General features: G+C 35.7%; 1 protein-coding gene across 5 annotated transcripts; it reads left to right on the top strand.

The window, feature by feature from the left end:
• Window positions 1-3,616: 3,616 nt before the first annotated feature.
• On the top strand, window positions 3,617-7,256 carry LOC104719368 (potassium channel GORK). 5 transcript variants are annotated; one of them, XM_010437282.3, is made up of 10 exons: window positions 3,617-4,083; window positions 4,185-4,248; window positions 4,620-4,959; window positions 5,050-5,345; window positions 5,458-5,637; window positions 5,734-5,955; window positions 6,039-6,227; window positions 6,307-6,382; window positions 6,463-6,757; window positions 6,833-7,256. In XM_010437282.3, exons 1-10 carry the CDS (start codon window positions 3,833-3,835, stop codon window positions 7,221-7,223), a joined length of 2,304 nt encoding a protein of 767 aa, XP_010435584.2. In that variant the 5' UTR covers window positions 3,617-3,832; the 3' UTR covers window positions 7,224-7,256. The 5 variants fall into 5 exon arrangements, with proteins under 5 accessions (XP_010435584.2, XP_087324406.1, XP_087324407.1 ...); XM_087468280.1 differs by having other exon boundaries at window positions 3,751-4,083; window positions 5,050-5,375; window positions 5,734-5,952; XM_010437283.2 differs by having other exon boundaries at window positions 3,753-4,083; window positions 5,734-5,952.
• The last annotated feature ends 6,441 nt before the right edge of the window (window positions 7,257-13,697 follow it).

The following is a 13,697-nucleotide window of genomic DNA, read 5'->3' as shown; positions in this document are numbered from 1 at the left end:
TTGCCATTTCTCGACGACAGTAGAAGATTTTGTTTTGTATACCCTCATTAGAATTTGTCTGACCCATATTCCACCCACGCCTCACTGTCTCAATAAAATCATCACATCTTGCATAGCGTTTATCATAACGAAACTGACCTCTTTTTTTACTAACCTCATCAGCAATGTGAATGATGACCATAGCATGATCAGATCCAACTATGGGTAGGACTTCTGTTTCCGGAGCAAGGTGCATCGCTTGCCAATCTGAGTTGATGAAGACCATATCTAAACAAGATTCAATAGTTTCTTTCTGTCGCTTTCCAACCCAGCTAAATTGGTTACCCTTAAACCGCATGTCTTTCATATTGCAGACATCAATCATATTTTGGAAGTCTCTGAGACTACCAGCAGTTCTAGTTCTTCCTCCTTTTTTTTCTGAAGCATTCAAAATCTCATTAAAATCTCCACACATGAGCCAAGGACCAGCTCTATTAATCGAAATTCTTTGAAGTTTCTCCCACAGGTAAGTTCTCTCACTGGGAATAGGATTCCCATAAACGCAAGACAAGTAGAAATTGAAATTTTTATATTGAACATAAAGATCTACAAGTCTTACATCAGAGGAAACAACTTGAACAGAAACATGCTTTTTCCAAAACACTGCTAAACCTCCACTTAAACCTCTAGGAGAGACAAGACACATATCATCAAACCCCCAACTTACTCCTGAATCTCTAACATAGTCGTCTTGTTGTTTTGTTTCCACCAAGAACAACATGTCTAGGAGATACACCCGTTGTATCTCCTTTAGGCGTCGAACTGTCAAGGGTTGTCCTAATCCTTGACAGTTCCAAAACCCAACTCTCATGGGGGTGGTGGTGGAACTGGCCCCACCGCGGCTCTGTCTTTGTCTTCGTTGCAGGAGTAGTCACTCAATCCCTCTTCTCTTTTCAACCTCTGAAAACGTTTTGGAGATACACATTCAATCTTTCTCTTACGTGAAGTACCCACTTCTTCCTCATTCTCTGAAACTGCTTTTCGTTTATGCGTCTCTCTTTCCATTAGCTCCATAGGACTTAGGACACCACCCTCAGTAGCAGAGGAAGGAATTTTCGTATCCTCAGTGTCACAGTCCCCCTGATCCATACCTTGTGAGTCTCCAGATGAGATATCAGCCAAGATATTATGATCAGGATCAATGTCAGAAAGGGGTCCTCCTTCTGTGGAAGCCGAATCTGCCTGATTCATTGTGTTGTCACCAGCCAGCATGTCTTGAATTTCTTCTGCTGCACCCGCATCTTCCAGTGGATTCCCATCTTCTCCAATCTCTTCAATGTGAACTCCCGGATTGCCATTCACTTCATGATCTCCATCTGCTATTATTAGTTTTATGAAATTTTAAGATTTTTGTCGCATGCAAAACTGGCTAGTTAAGATGCTAATAATTCATATATAATTGCATTACAGCCGTTTACTTTGTATATAAGTTGTAAACCTCTAATCAACCATTAGGATTATTAGCCCTAAAGAATTTTACGTCAATGTACCTATCAAACATTATAATTCAGACAAAGACAACTTAAAGATGGTTATAAATGATGACTATTTTAAACATCTCAACGTCTCTATTTAAATAAGAGAAGAAAAAGGATTAACAATACCAATGCTGCCTCGGTTAAGGTTTACGTGTAAGCATTAGTTTATTTTCCTAATTTGTTTTCGGGATACGTGTAAGTATCATTATCAGTGATATTGTTCTTAATCTGAGTTTGGAATTGACAACCCAAAAAAAAATGAAACAAAATTACATTAGCTTTTAAATTATTTTTCTTACATTACAGGCAGACATGATGAGAATAATTTAATTTGATAGTTCTAATTACAATCTAACATAAGCTTTAATATAGTAATTTATATATCAAACAGATCAGATGGATTATATAGATTAAGTGCAGATTATGCAATTTAAATATAATGTTTGTATAAAATAAAATAAAAAAATAAACGGTTCTAAATAGTGAAAAAGGCAAGACATATTTACCATAAAGTCTAAATAAAATATTAGATATAGTAATATACATATACAAATATATATATTGTTTTATCTAATATACATTTTTAATTTAGTGTCTAAATTTTATTTAGAATCATTAGAAATAAGATTATTTATTTTGCATCATTTTGTAGCTTCTAAATTAACTTAATAATTTATTATAATTCTAAACTCAAAATGTGTGTATAATATGAAAAATTATTTTATTTGCCAAAAAAATAAACATGAGTTTCTTTATTTTATGCTGTAAAATGAAATAAAATTGAACTACCGTTAGCAAAATCACATATGTATGCCTAAATCCAAAAAATCTTTGACAAAGCATGGAGAAAGATGTATTATATGCGAAGAAGGCCAAGTTCCATTTTTTTCTTTCTATAATGGTCATTTATATTGAAATCCATTATCATATTTTGGTATGCGGAAAGTTCTCGTTGTTTTTTGGAATTAGAACAATCTCGCAAATAGATGGTTTTAGTTTAAACGATGTATTTGAAAAATCCTAGAAACCAGTCAACCATAAATGTAAAAACACTTTACTTGTTTTTTTTTATGTAATAAAATATTGACTAAAAAAATTATGTAATAAAATTAAGTAATTAAAATAAAATCAAAACACTCCTATTCACCATTCCACTTCATAATATTTTGCTTTTAGATTTTATTTGGTAGTGATCATTTTTTTTTGTGGACAAAATAGTAATGATCAAATATGTCTATATATATATATATATAATCTTATAAGATTAAGGATTTTTTAAAAACAATAAGTAGGATGAAGATGAACAATCTTTTATCACATTTTTTTTGCGAAAGTCAATATTAGATGCAAATTAGGTATTTTTATTGTTGGTATTTTGTCTATTTCTTTATTTGAAATGGGACACCTCTTCATATGTTTTTCCTTCTCTTTTTATAAAATGTTTCGATTTACAACATAAATGTTTAAAGTAGACCACCCATAAATGTTTATAATTTTTATAACTTATTTGCTAAATCAGTTTACAAAATAATTTTTATAAAATTCTACCCCAAAAAAATAATAGTAATTTTTTTTATAAACGAGTAGTCTCTACTTTAAATCACAAAATCGGTTTAAATCAGATTTACTTTAAATAGTTATGTCTCGAAAACTCCTGGTAATATTTTTATCAATTTCACTGGAATGAATAAGATTTAGATTACCAGGTGGAATTTTTATTCTTGGAATAAGATTTAGATTCCGACCAAAATAAAAGTTATGTTTTAAAAATTGATTTAAAAATCATAATTTTTCTTTAGATAGAAATCCTAAGTTAAACAACTTGATCACTAGTGGAGATGCTGTTACACTCCAACAAATATTTATATTGAGAAGAGGTAAGGGTTGTATTCGTGATTATGTGTTGTGTCAGAATCATTGAAGATCAGATTATTAATTCGTTCCGCTAAAGCTGCCGTAACCAGAGGCCACACGTGGACACGCATCCCACCTGTTCTTTTAAGCATAAATAACAAAATTATTAAATAGCAAATACTACGTCAAAACTCAAAACTATTAGTAAAAATGTATATTCAACGTTGTCCAGCTACGTCGATCTTAAGTAAGTTCTTAACAAAAAATTGAATTTTAAACGTTGTTGCTTGCATTTCACAATTATTTTTAGTTGTCTCCCTTCCACGATTACGTTTATCTACATTACCAATTTGATAGATCAAGTTATATAAGCTATAGTCTCACTATCCCAAAAAAAAAAAAAAAAGAAGTATAAGCCATAATCTTTACATTTTCAAGAATTTTTGGTTAGAGTTGAATTAATGAAAAGTGGGAAAAAAATGAGCAGGTCGTACAAGGCATGGGAAACGTTTATATTGGTGTGGGCAATATACTCCTCTTTGTTCACTCCCATGGAGTTTGGTTTCTTCCGCGGTCTGCCTGAGAGACTCTTTATACTTGATATTGTTGGTCAGATTGCGTTCCTGGTCGATATTGTTCTTCAGTTTTTTGTTGCTTACCGCGATACCCAGACCTACCGGACGGTCTACAAACCAACACGTATTGCTCTCCGGTCAGTTTTAGATACGGTTTAGACCCTTGCAAGCATTTAACCATTTCTACTCATATAGCTATTAATGGAGGAAATATATCTTTTGGCATCATGTTTCTCAGGTACCTCAAGTCGCATTTTCTTATGGATTTCATTAGTTGCTTCCCTTGGGATCTTATCTACAAGGTACTTACGTTTGCTTTCTAGCGTTTGCTTAGATCTTCAAGAAAGTCAAATGTCTTTCTAACTGGACTATCCGGTTTGTGGTTTAGTTTATTTTTAATTTCCAGTTTTGTCAAGTTTATTTAATAATATGGAAAAAAGCTTATTTATAATGTTTTGAATGGTATATTCGTTTTGGTTCGTTCCTACTTGATGCAAATTTGGTTAATTAGGTTGGATTTTTGTAGGTATAAAGTAACTTACAAAATAACTAGTTTAATTAATATTATACTTATCTAATATTTATCATATATATGATAAACAAAAATTTATATCAATATCAATTTAGTTGGTTTGGTTTGGTTTATACGCCGCCCACCCTAATCTTTTTGTAGGCATCAGGGAAACACGAGTTAGTGAGGTACATGTTGTGGATAAGGCTGTTTCGGGTGCGCAAAGTGGTTGAGTTTTTCCAAAGGCTTGAGAAAGACACAAGAATCAACTATCTCTTCACCAGAATCTTAAAGCTCTTGTTCGTTGAAGTTTACTGTACTCACACTGCTGCTTGCATCTTCTATTACTTGGCCACTACTCTTCCTCCAGAGAACGAAGGTTACACTTGGATCGGCAGCTTGAAGCTAGGAGACTATAGCTATGAGAATTTCCGAGAAATCGATCTATGGAAACGTTATACCACAGCTCTGTACTTCGCCATTGTCACTATGGCTACTGTCGGTATAAAAACTAATAGGATTTTAATGATCATTTTATTAGTTATTACAAAGAGATTGATGGATGTTTTTAATCTCTTGTTTTTGACATCAGGTTATGGAGACATACACGCGGTGAATCTAAGGGAAATGATATTCGTTATGATATATGTTTCATTTGATATGGTTCTCGGTGCGTACCTCATTGGTAACATCACTGCTTTAATTGTGAAAGGATCAAACACAGAGAGATTCAGAGATAAAATGAATGATCTCATAAGTTTCATGAACCGCAAAAAACTTGGGAGAGACCTTCGTAGCCAAATAACTGGTCACGTGAGATTGCAGTACGACAGTTACTACACCGACACTGTCATGCTTCAGGACATCCCAGCCGCTATCCGCGCCAAGGTACACAGTCTTTGTCAAGCCGGCCTCCTAGTAATACACCAACTGAGCTACTAATATATATGTTTTGTTTGATTGTGTAAAAAGCATCAGTCATAACAATTGTTTTTTGCAGATTGCGCAACGATTGTACCTGCCTTACATTAAAAAGGTCCCCCTTTTCAACGGCTGCTCCACGGAGTTTATCAATCAGATAGTTATAAGGCTACATGAAGAGTATTTTCTTCCAGGAGAAGTAATAACAGAACAAGGAAACGTTGTTGATCATTTGTATTTCGTCTGTGAAGGCTTACTGGTACGTAAAATCTCATTGTGTTTGTGAATTTGTGTATATAGATCTTTGCTTCTTTTCTATGTCTAACTTTATAACTATTTTGGTGGCTTTTTATAGGAGGCTCTAGTTACGAAACCAGATGGATCTGAACAGAGTGTGACGTTTCTTGGGCCTCACGCATCATTTGGAGATATCTCAATCATTTGCAACATCTCTCAACCTTTCACTGTTAGGGTTTGTGAGCTATGTCATCTTTTACGCCTCGACAAACAGTCATTCTCAAACATCCTAGATATTTATTTTCACGATGGACGCAAAATCTTGAACAATCTTATGGTGGTAACTCTTTTTCTATCTCTTACTTAAGGTTTGATAAACTCGGTTTAGCTAGAAATCTTGAAACTCAATCTTGGTTTTGGCAGGAGAATGATTCAAACGAGAGGATAAAGTTGCTAGAATCTGACATTGTGATTCACATTGGGAAACAAGAAGCAGAACTTGCATTAAAACTAAACAGTGCAGCTTTCCAAGGAGATTTCTACCAGCTTAAGAGCTTAATCCGATCTGGAGCCGATCCTAACAAAACAGATTACGATGGAAGATCACCTCTTGTACGTTTTTTTGCTTATCTTTCTTCTATGGTACGAAAGATTCTTTCTTTTAACTTGTAAGTTCCTTCTTCATCTGCAGCATCTTGCAGCATGTAGAGGCTATGAAGACATTACATCCTTTCTTATTCAAGAAGGTGTTGACATCAATCTAAAAGGTAAATGAAAATTTTAACCGATATCAAGTGGTAATATTTTTACATTGTCTTATGTTTTCGCTTTGGTCACATATATACAGATAAGTTCGGGAACACGGCATTGTTCGAGGCTGTAAAAGCAGGACAAGACGGAGTGATTGGTTTACTTGTCAGAGAAGGAGCCTCTTTTAATATAGAAGATTCCGGAAACTTCCTTTGCACGACAGTTGCTAAAGGCGACTCCGATTTTCTCAAGAGATTGCTCTTAAGTGGTATGAACCCAAACACTGAAGATTATGATCACAGAACACCACTTCATGTCGCTGCTTCTGAAGGGTTATACTTGATGGCTAAGATGCTAGTTGAAGCTGGAGCTAGCATTAGCTCTAAAGACCGGTAACATTCATACAAAGATGACTTAATCAAATCGTTTAATATTTAATTTAAACTTTAACATTGTAAATCTTGAAGGTGGGGAAACTCTCCGCTTGATGAAGCTCGGATGTGTGGAAACAAGAAACTGATCAAGTTACTTGAAGATGGGAATGTAATCGCTGAGTCGTCAAGCTCTCAAGAACCACAACGTATTCAAACTCAAACAGAGGAGAGAATTGAAAGACGAAAATGCACGGTGTTTCCGTTCCACCCGCGAGAGACGAAAGAAGAGCCTAGTAGAAAGCATGGAGTCATGCTTTGGATCCCGAGTGATCTCCATAAACTTGTAGTATCCGCTGCACAAGAGCTCGGGCTATCCGATGAAGCCTCATTTGTTATATTATCAGAAGACGAAGGTCGTATCACGGATATTGATATGATAAGTAATGGACAGAAATTATATTTGTTCAGTAATACTACTGATTAAACATAATGATCTAGTCTTCCATTTTTCCGATCATTACCACAAAGAGTCATTTTGGGTTTTCATTGTTATTAATCTTATAGAGTGCATTACAAAGTAGAACTCTATTTTCATATAAGGGGCCTTTGATTTCAAGAAAAAAAAAATCAATCACATGGATATGGTTACAAGTTACAACCGCACAATATACATGTAATACTAAGAATTACACCCAAAAAACTCAGAGATAATTTACATAATTATATATGTTAAGAGAGTAATTAACCGAGCTTAATACACTGTAGTTGTCTGAAGTTTTCTTGAGCTTCAAGGTTTCCAGTATCAACAACTTCTTTACATGTGTCACTAGAATCTGATGTAAAAAGTTGAAAAAGAACGTCCATGACACAGCCAATAAGAGGAATATGTGAACAAAAATTAGATTTCATAGAGAAGTATATGTATAAATGCTATGAGATGTGTACAAATAAATGTTTGGGAGAGAGATAATGATATGAAGAAGTGAAGAGAAGATAAGTGAGTTTATATTGATGTGAATAGACTTGATCACCAAGAATAACTAAGGACACAAAATATTGGAGTAGTCCCCAAGATTCAAATGTTTCTTTCAAGGTTTTGTATTATTGGTTGAAAGTTTGAAATCTAATTTGTCGTTTATGAAGATGAACTGGTCACCTTATTTTACTTTTTGGATTATTCTGGTTAGATTTGGTTTAAATTATTTAGGTGGTTAAATTTGGTTTAAATTATTTTGGATTTGAGGAGTAATTAGTAGAATTTTGAGTGTTAAACTGGTTATTGTTAGATATCATTTCACTAATAAATGGTTTTTTTTTGGGTAGTAGTTTGTGTTCAAATCAAATGAAGCAATCTCTATCACTATAGCATAAAAATGATGAATTTTGGTCTATATATCAAAGTTCATGTAAATGAGAATGGTCAAATAAGAGTATCAATATTATGACAATAAGAATGTGTATTTAACTGCAATTAATATAGTTTGTTAAATGAAGTTAGTAAAATTAGTCAGTTAAATGTAATATAGATGAAACTGACTCTTTTTGTGGTTGGGTGAATGATGTATGGAATGATGATGTATGGAATGAATAGATGTCAGGGTGTTTCAATTCCCCTTATGCAATTGTAGTATAAGAGGTGTCAATCCAATTTGAGTGTTTGTGAACAATCAAGATGTGCATATGAGTCTAAGTCAAGCCAATTGTAAAGATTGTTTGTCACTAACAATCCTATAATGAGATATGAAATGCAGAAAGTAAAAACAACTAGAACAAGATACTAAATGCAAACAGAACAGACAAATTAAAGCTATTATGAAACTAGAACAGAAATAGACACTATGCTAATGGACTAATGCAAGACAAGTAATGAACAGAAAACTAAGTGAATGCAATGGAAATGAAACAGGAATGAAACAAGACAATCACAAATCATAAACACAAGTTCTGGGGACGAACTCGAGCAGCACTCGACCGAGTGTAGGTCGAGTACAGGGTCGAGCTAGACTAAACGTGAAAACAGAGCAACACAAGAAAAACAGAGCAATGCAAAAACGAATCAAACAACAAGCAAGCAATGATATTTAGACTAAGATATTAATAAAAAAAGAAGGCCTTGAGGCGGGATTCATGGGCTGAACTAATCATTGTGGTTATCTAACTTGGTCAACAAATCTCAAGCAAACTTTGAGCTGATCTCTAGACATACTATTCTAAGACATGTTTAATCCACTCTCATGGCAATAAACAATCAAACCTATGCATTTCTAGACTTGTTCTCACAAAGTAAAGAATCTACACAAGCAAGCATTAAACAATACATCTCAAACCAAACAAGACCTCTAATCTCTTAGCAAGCCTAATGGTAAGCTCTAGATCTAGCCTTATCTATGCTCCTTAGACATTGGTGTGATGCTAAGATGCTTGAAATCAAACCCTACCTTCTCAGATATAAGATCAGCATTAAGAACATCTAGCCTAGAAGAGATCTACAGCAATCAAGCTTGACCAAATCAAATAAACCACAAGATCAACCCAGCCTAACCCATCCTCAAGGTCCTAAACAAACTACTCACAAGAACACATGGTGAAATAAGTCAAAAACCCAGAAAATATTGAAACTTGCATCATTAGAAAGATGAAACAGAGATCTACAATATTGATGAAGAAATAAAACTCGAAATCTTAATATTTTGAAAGTTATGAAACAAACAAAATACAAGAATCTAGTCTTTCTTTCTTAAACAAGTACAAAAACTAAAATAAAAGAAAGTGCAAAAGGAATAAAATCTAAAAAAGGTAAAAACTAGGTTTTAGACTCTCTAAAAAGCTGGACTCTTTGGTGGCTGCAGGTACAAGGGCCTTATATAGGAGATGAGGTGGAAGCCCTAAAAATACAAAAACTCAAAGCAGTCAACGGCTCGGTCAACTCGACAAGTGCTCGGTCGAGTGGCTGGTCGAGCTGGCTTCTCTCGTGCATTCTCCACTCGGTCGAGTCCTTCTCAGCACACGGTCGAGTGCCTGGTCGAGTGTGCGGTCGAGTTGGACTCCGGACCTTGATTCTTCAGCCTTAACTCTCTTGTTCTCTCCTCAGGATTGCTTCACTTCTCCTCAGCATTGCTTCCATGCTCCTTAAGCTCCAAAATCATCTGTTTATGCATGAAAAGATGCAAATGCAATGCAACTATACTCTAATGCATGATTAGTTCTAAAGCTACACAATAATGGCCTAAATGGATAGCAAAAGATGCAAAAGTTGTGAATAAACTAAGGGAAAACAAGGTAAAATATATGAACATCAACACCCCCAAACTTAGTCTTTGCTTGCCCTCAAGCAAATAATCAAGACAAAAGAAGGTAGGTGAGGTTTGAAAGTGGGATCTCAGCTCTTAAAGCTTGCAAATAGACCATCTAGAATCAATGTCCGAGTTACTAGTACCATGATGCAAGTTGAATGAGCTGTACTTAAAGATTTTAGACAAGCATATCACAACCTTTACTGATTTGAGCCTTAGATGTCCACATGCATTCAAATCAACCATTCCCTTTAACATTCATTAATCAAGAACATGAATCAATTATATGCAATGCTTAAACTCATTTGGCTTGGCAGTAAAAGGTTTAGAGACAATGATGGTCTCTCTTTAGAGTGGGGTTTATCAATATCAAGGTTCTCTCATAAAAAATGGATTGAGCTTTAGAAGAATGCTAAAGGTAAGAACACTTAGACACATACAAGAACAAAACCTTGTCTACCCAAAGGCACCCAAAGTGTTTATCTTATAAATCTAAACCCAATTGATCCTAGTGCTACCCTTTAACTTCTTCTCTTCTCTTTCACCCTTTTCTCTTTTTGTTTTCAAGTCTTAAGAGATGTTTCTTATTTGATCTTTCTAGTGGGATGGGGGATTCTTACTTATTTGCTATGGTTCTCTTTTCTTCTTATTCTTAAGACATATACGCATTTTGCTAGACTTCTCTTTTCTTTCTTTTTTTTTTTTTTTAATTAGAACCATTCTCAACATTTTTTACTTCCCATCCTTTCACTAGACTTTTACTTAAACACATTCTCCTCTTAAAGACTCTACCCTCTTTTCTTTCTCTTTTTCCTCTTTTCTTTTCATAACAGCCAAGTCCCAAACCCAACAAGTGAACCACCTAGTCCTATCTAGTTTGAAAAATGCAAACTAGAACTACACAAGGCTTTACTCTTGTCAGTTCAAACCTAACACTTTCTACCAAGCTCAATCCCAAAAATAGGCCTCACACACACAAGAATAAACATGGCTTGAAAGAAGGTTTGGTTTAGGGGTAGGGGAACTGATTCTTAATGAGGAAATCAGCTACTTGGATCAACAAGAGTGGTAAAAAGGAAGAAGATGATCCAAATATGTATATGGTATCCATGAGTTTAAAACAATGCACACATTGATAATTGAAAGTCAATATTAGGTTCTTATAAATAGGAAATGGTTTCAAATCTCAACATGCTTCAATTTAGACCAAATGCAATGTAGGAATTCAAGGCTTGGTTCAATCTTATGCTTCTAACCACTCAACCAGCATCAAAGTACTATTAACTTGGGCATTGATCCTAGTCTAGTGAATAAACAAGCTAACAAGGGAATACTCATCATAGATCCCTAATGCAAATACTATACAATCTTACATGAAACATGCTAAACAAGATCCTAATGTGCAGTCAAACTACATGAACACTCTTTTTTTATAAAGATTTTTGTAAAAATTTTCAAATTTTTAGGGTTTTTCTATGCCTTAGATGCTATGCAAGTATTAACATGATGATGCTAAAAATTTGAAATAAGAATCACAAAACACAATGTCAAATGCTATCTCAAACCCTCCCCCAAACTTAAATCACACAGTCCCTGTGTGAAAGAAATTTGATTGAGGATTCAAGATGAAAAACATAAAACAAAACACAATGTCAAATGCTTTGATATTTACAAGTGAAGGTGATAGTGGTACCTTAGGGATTGTGGAAGTAGTTGTCCACATCCATCTGCATGTTGTCATAGGAGTAGTTGGGGTATTGCTGGTGACTTGGAGGTGGAGATTGGGGCAGCTCGACGATGGGAATCGACCGGGACTCGGTCGAGTACGTGCTCGAGTGGGGGGTCGAGCTGGACCACGAATCTTCTTTTCCTCTTCTATCTGGTCTCCCTTGCTTCCCTGATCGTGAAAATACCAAAACAAAATCAAAATACCAAAAACCTTAAACAATATGTACATGGATACCTTAGGGACTTCCTCCCTAGTGAGCTTGTTTAAAGTCACTAAGCTTGACTTTTGATGCCTTTTTAGGCTTGTGGAGCATCTTGGAGAAGCATTGTGCACTTCTCAGGTGTTTCCTTTTCTCCCAAATACTTCTTAACTCTCTGACCATTGACTGTGAACTCACTACCATCCTTGTTGAGAAGTGTGACAGCCCCATATGGTAGGATCTCCTTTATCTTAAAAGGGCCTTTCCATCTACTTTTCAACTTCCCAGGGAATAACATGAGTCTTGAATTGTAAAGCAAAGCTTGGTCTCCAGCCTGTAAGTCTTTGATGAGAATCTTCTTATCATGGAAGGCTTTAGTTCTTTCCTTGTAGATTTTGGAGTTTTCATAAGCTTCCAATCTGATTTCCTCAAGCTCATGCAATTCAAGGCTTCTCTTAGCTTGTGCTGTTTCTAGATCCAAGTTCAAAAGTTTGATTGCCCATAGGGCTTTGTACTCAACTTCAACTGGGAGATGACAAGACTTGCCATAGACCAGTTGGAATGGGGTTCTTACTATAGGTGTCTTGAAAGCTGTTCTATAGGCCCAAAGTGTTTCATCAAGTTTACTAGACCAATCCTTTCTTGTTGCTCCTACTATTCTTGATAGAATGGCCTTGATTTGTTTGTTTGACACTTCGACTTGTCCACTTGTTTGGGGGTGGTAGGCTGTAGACACCTTGTGTTTGACTCCATACTTCCTTAGCATTCCTTCAAAGATCTTGTTGATGAAGTGTGTTCCTCCATCACTAATCACAAACCCAGAAATTTCATTCCTCAACCTAGCAATCCTTGCATTGGAGAAGAACTTGGCCAGAAAAGCTTTCTTGCATGCATCCCATGTGGTGATAGCTCCAGTAGGAAGAGTCTTCTCCCAAAGGTGAGCTTTGTCTCCAAGAGAAAATGGGAAGAGCCTTAATTTGAATCCATCTTCACTCACTCCATTGATCTTTGTGAGTCCACATATTCTGTCAAACTCATCAAGGTGATCTAGTGGATCCTCCATTGGCAACCCATGAAATTTGTTGGCTTGTATCATTGAGATCAATCCACTCTTGATCTCAAAGTTATTGTTTGCTACTGAAGGTGGCACAATTCCAGCCCTTTGGTTGTGGGTATTGGGTGCATCTCCTGCACCAATGTGCCTTGGTCTCTGCTCATGGATAGCTGGTTGCTCCATGATGTCTTGACCTTGTTGTTGTTGAACTACTCTCCTTTGCTTATGTCTCAAACCCTTTTGTAGCATGTGGATGTTGTCAATAGGCTGTTGAAGACTGTCTTTGCCTTTTGACCTTGTGTGCATCAACAAACTCTACTACAGACTCGAACAGGTACACGGTCGAGCGCATGCTCGAGTGGGTGGTCGAGTCGACTGGGAAGTAACGGCTAAGTGGATCCGGCTTCTGGCTCGATCAAGTCCTCGATCACAGCTCGGTCGAGTGGTGGTCGAGTAGGTGGTCGAGTGGGTACCTGAAACACAAAACAGCCAAGCAAAGGAAGATTCGAGTTCAGTAACTTCACAAGTGTTTAAACGAACTTAATCTTAGACTAATATTGATCCTAAATGTCACAAAACAAACTCAAATGGGCAACGGCGCCAAATTGAAACTGACTCTTTTTGTGGTTGGGTGAATGATGTATGGAATGATGATGTATGGAATGAATAGATGTCAGGGTGTT

The sequence above is a fragment of the Camelina sativa genome, chromosome 10 (genome assembly GCF_030686135.1).
Source record: "Camelina sativa cultivar CO46 ecotype springtype chromosome 10, ASM3068613v1".
Lineage (NCBI taxonomy): Eukaryota > Viridiplantae > Streptophyta > Magnoliopsida > Brassicales > Brassicaceae > Camelina > Camelina sativa.
Note: the sequence above shows the minus strand (reverse complement) of the source record. Positions and strands in the feature narration are given on the sequence as shown.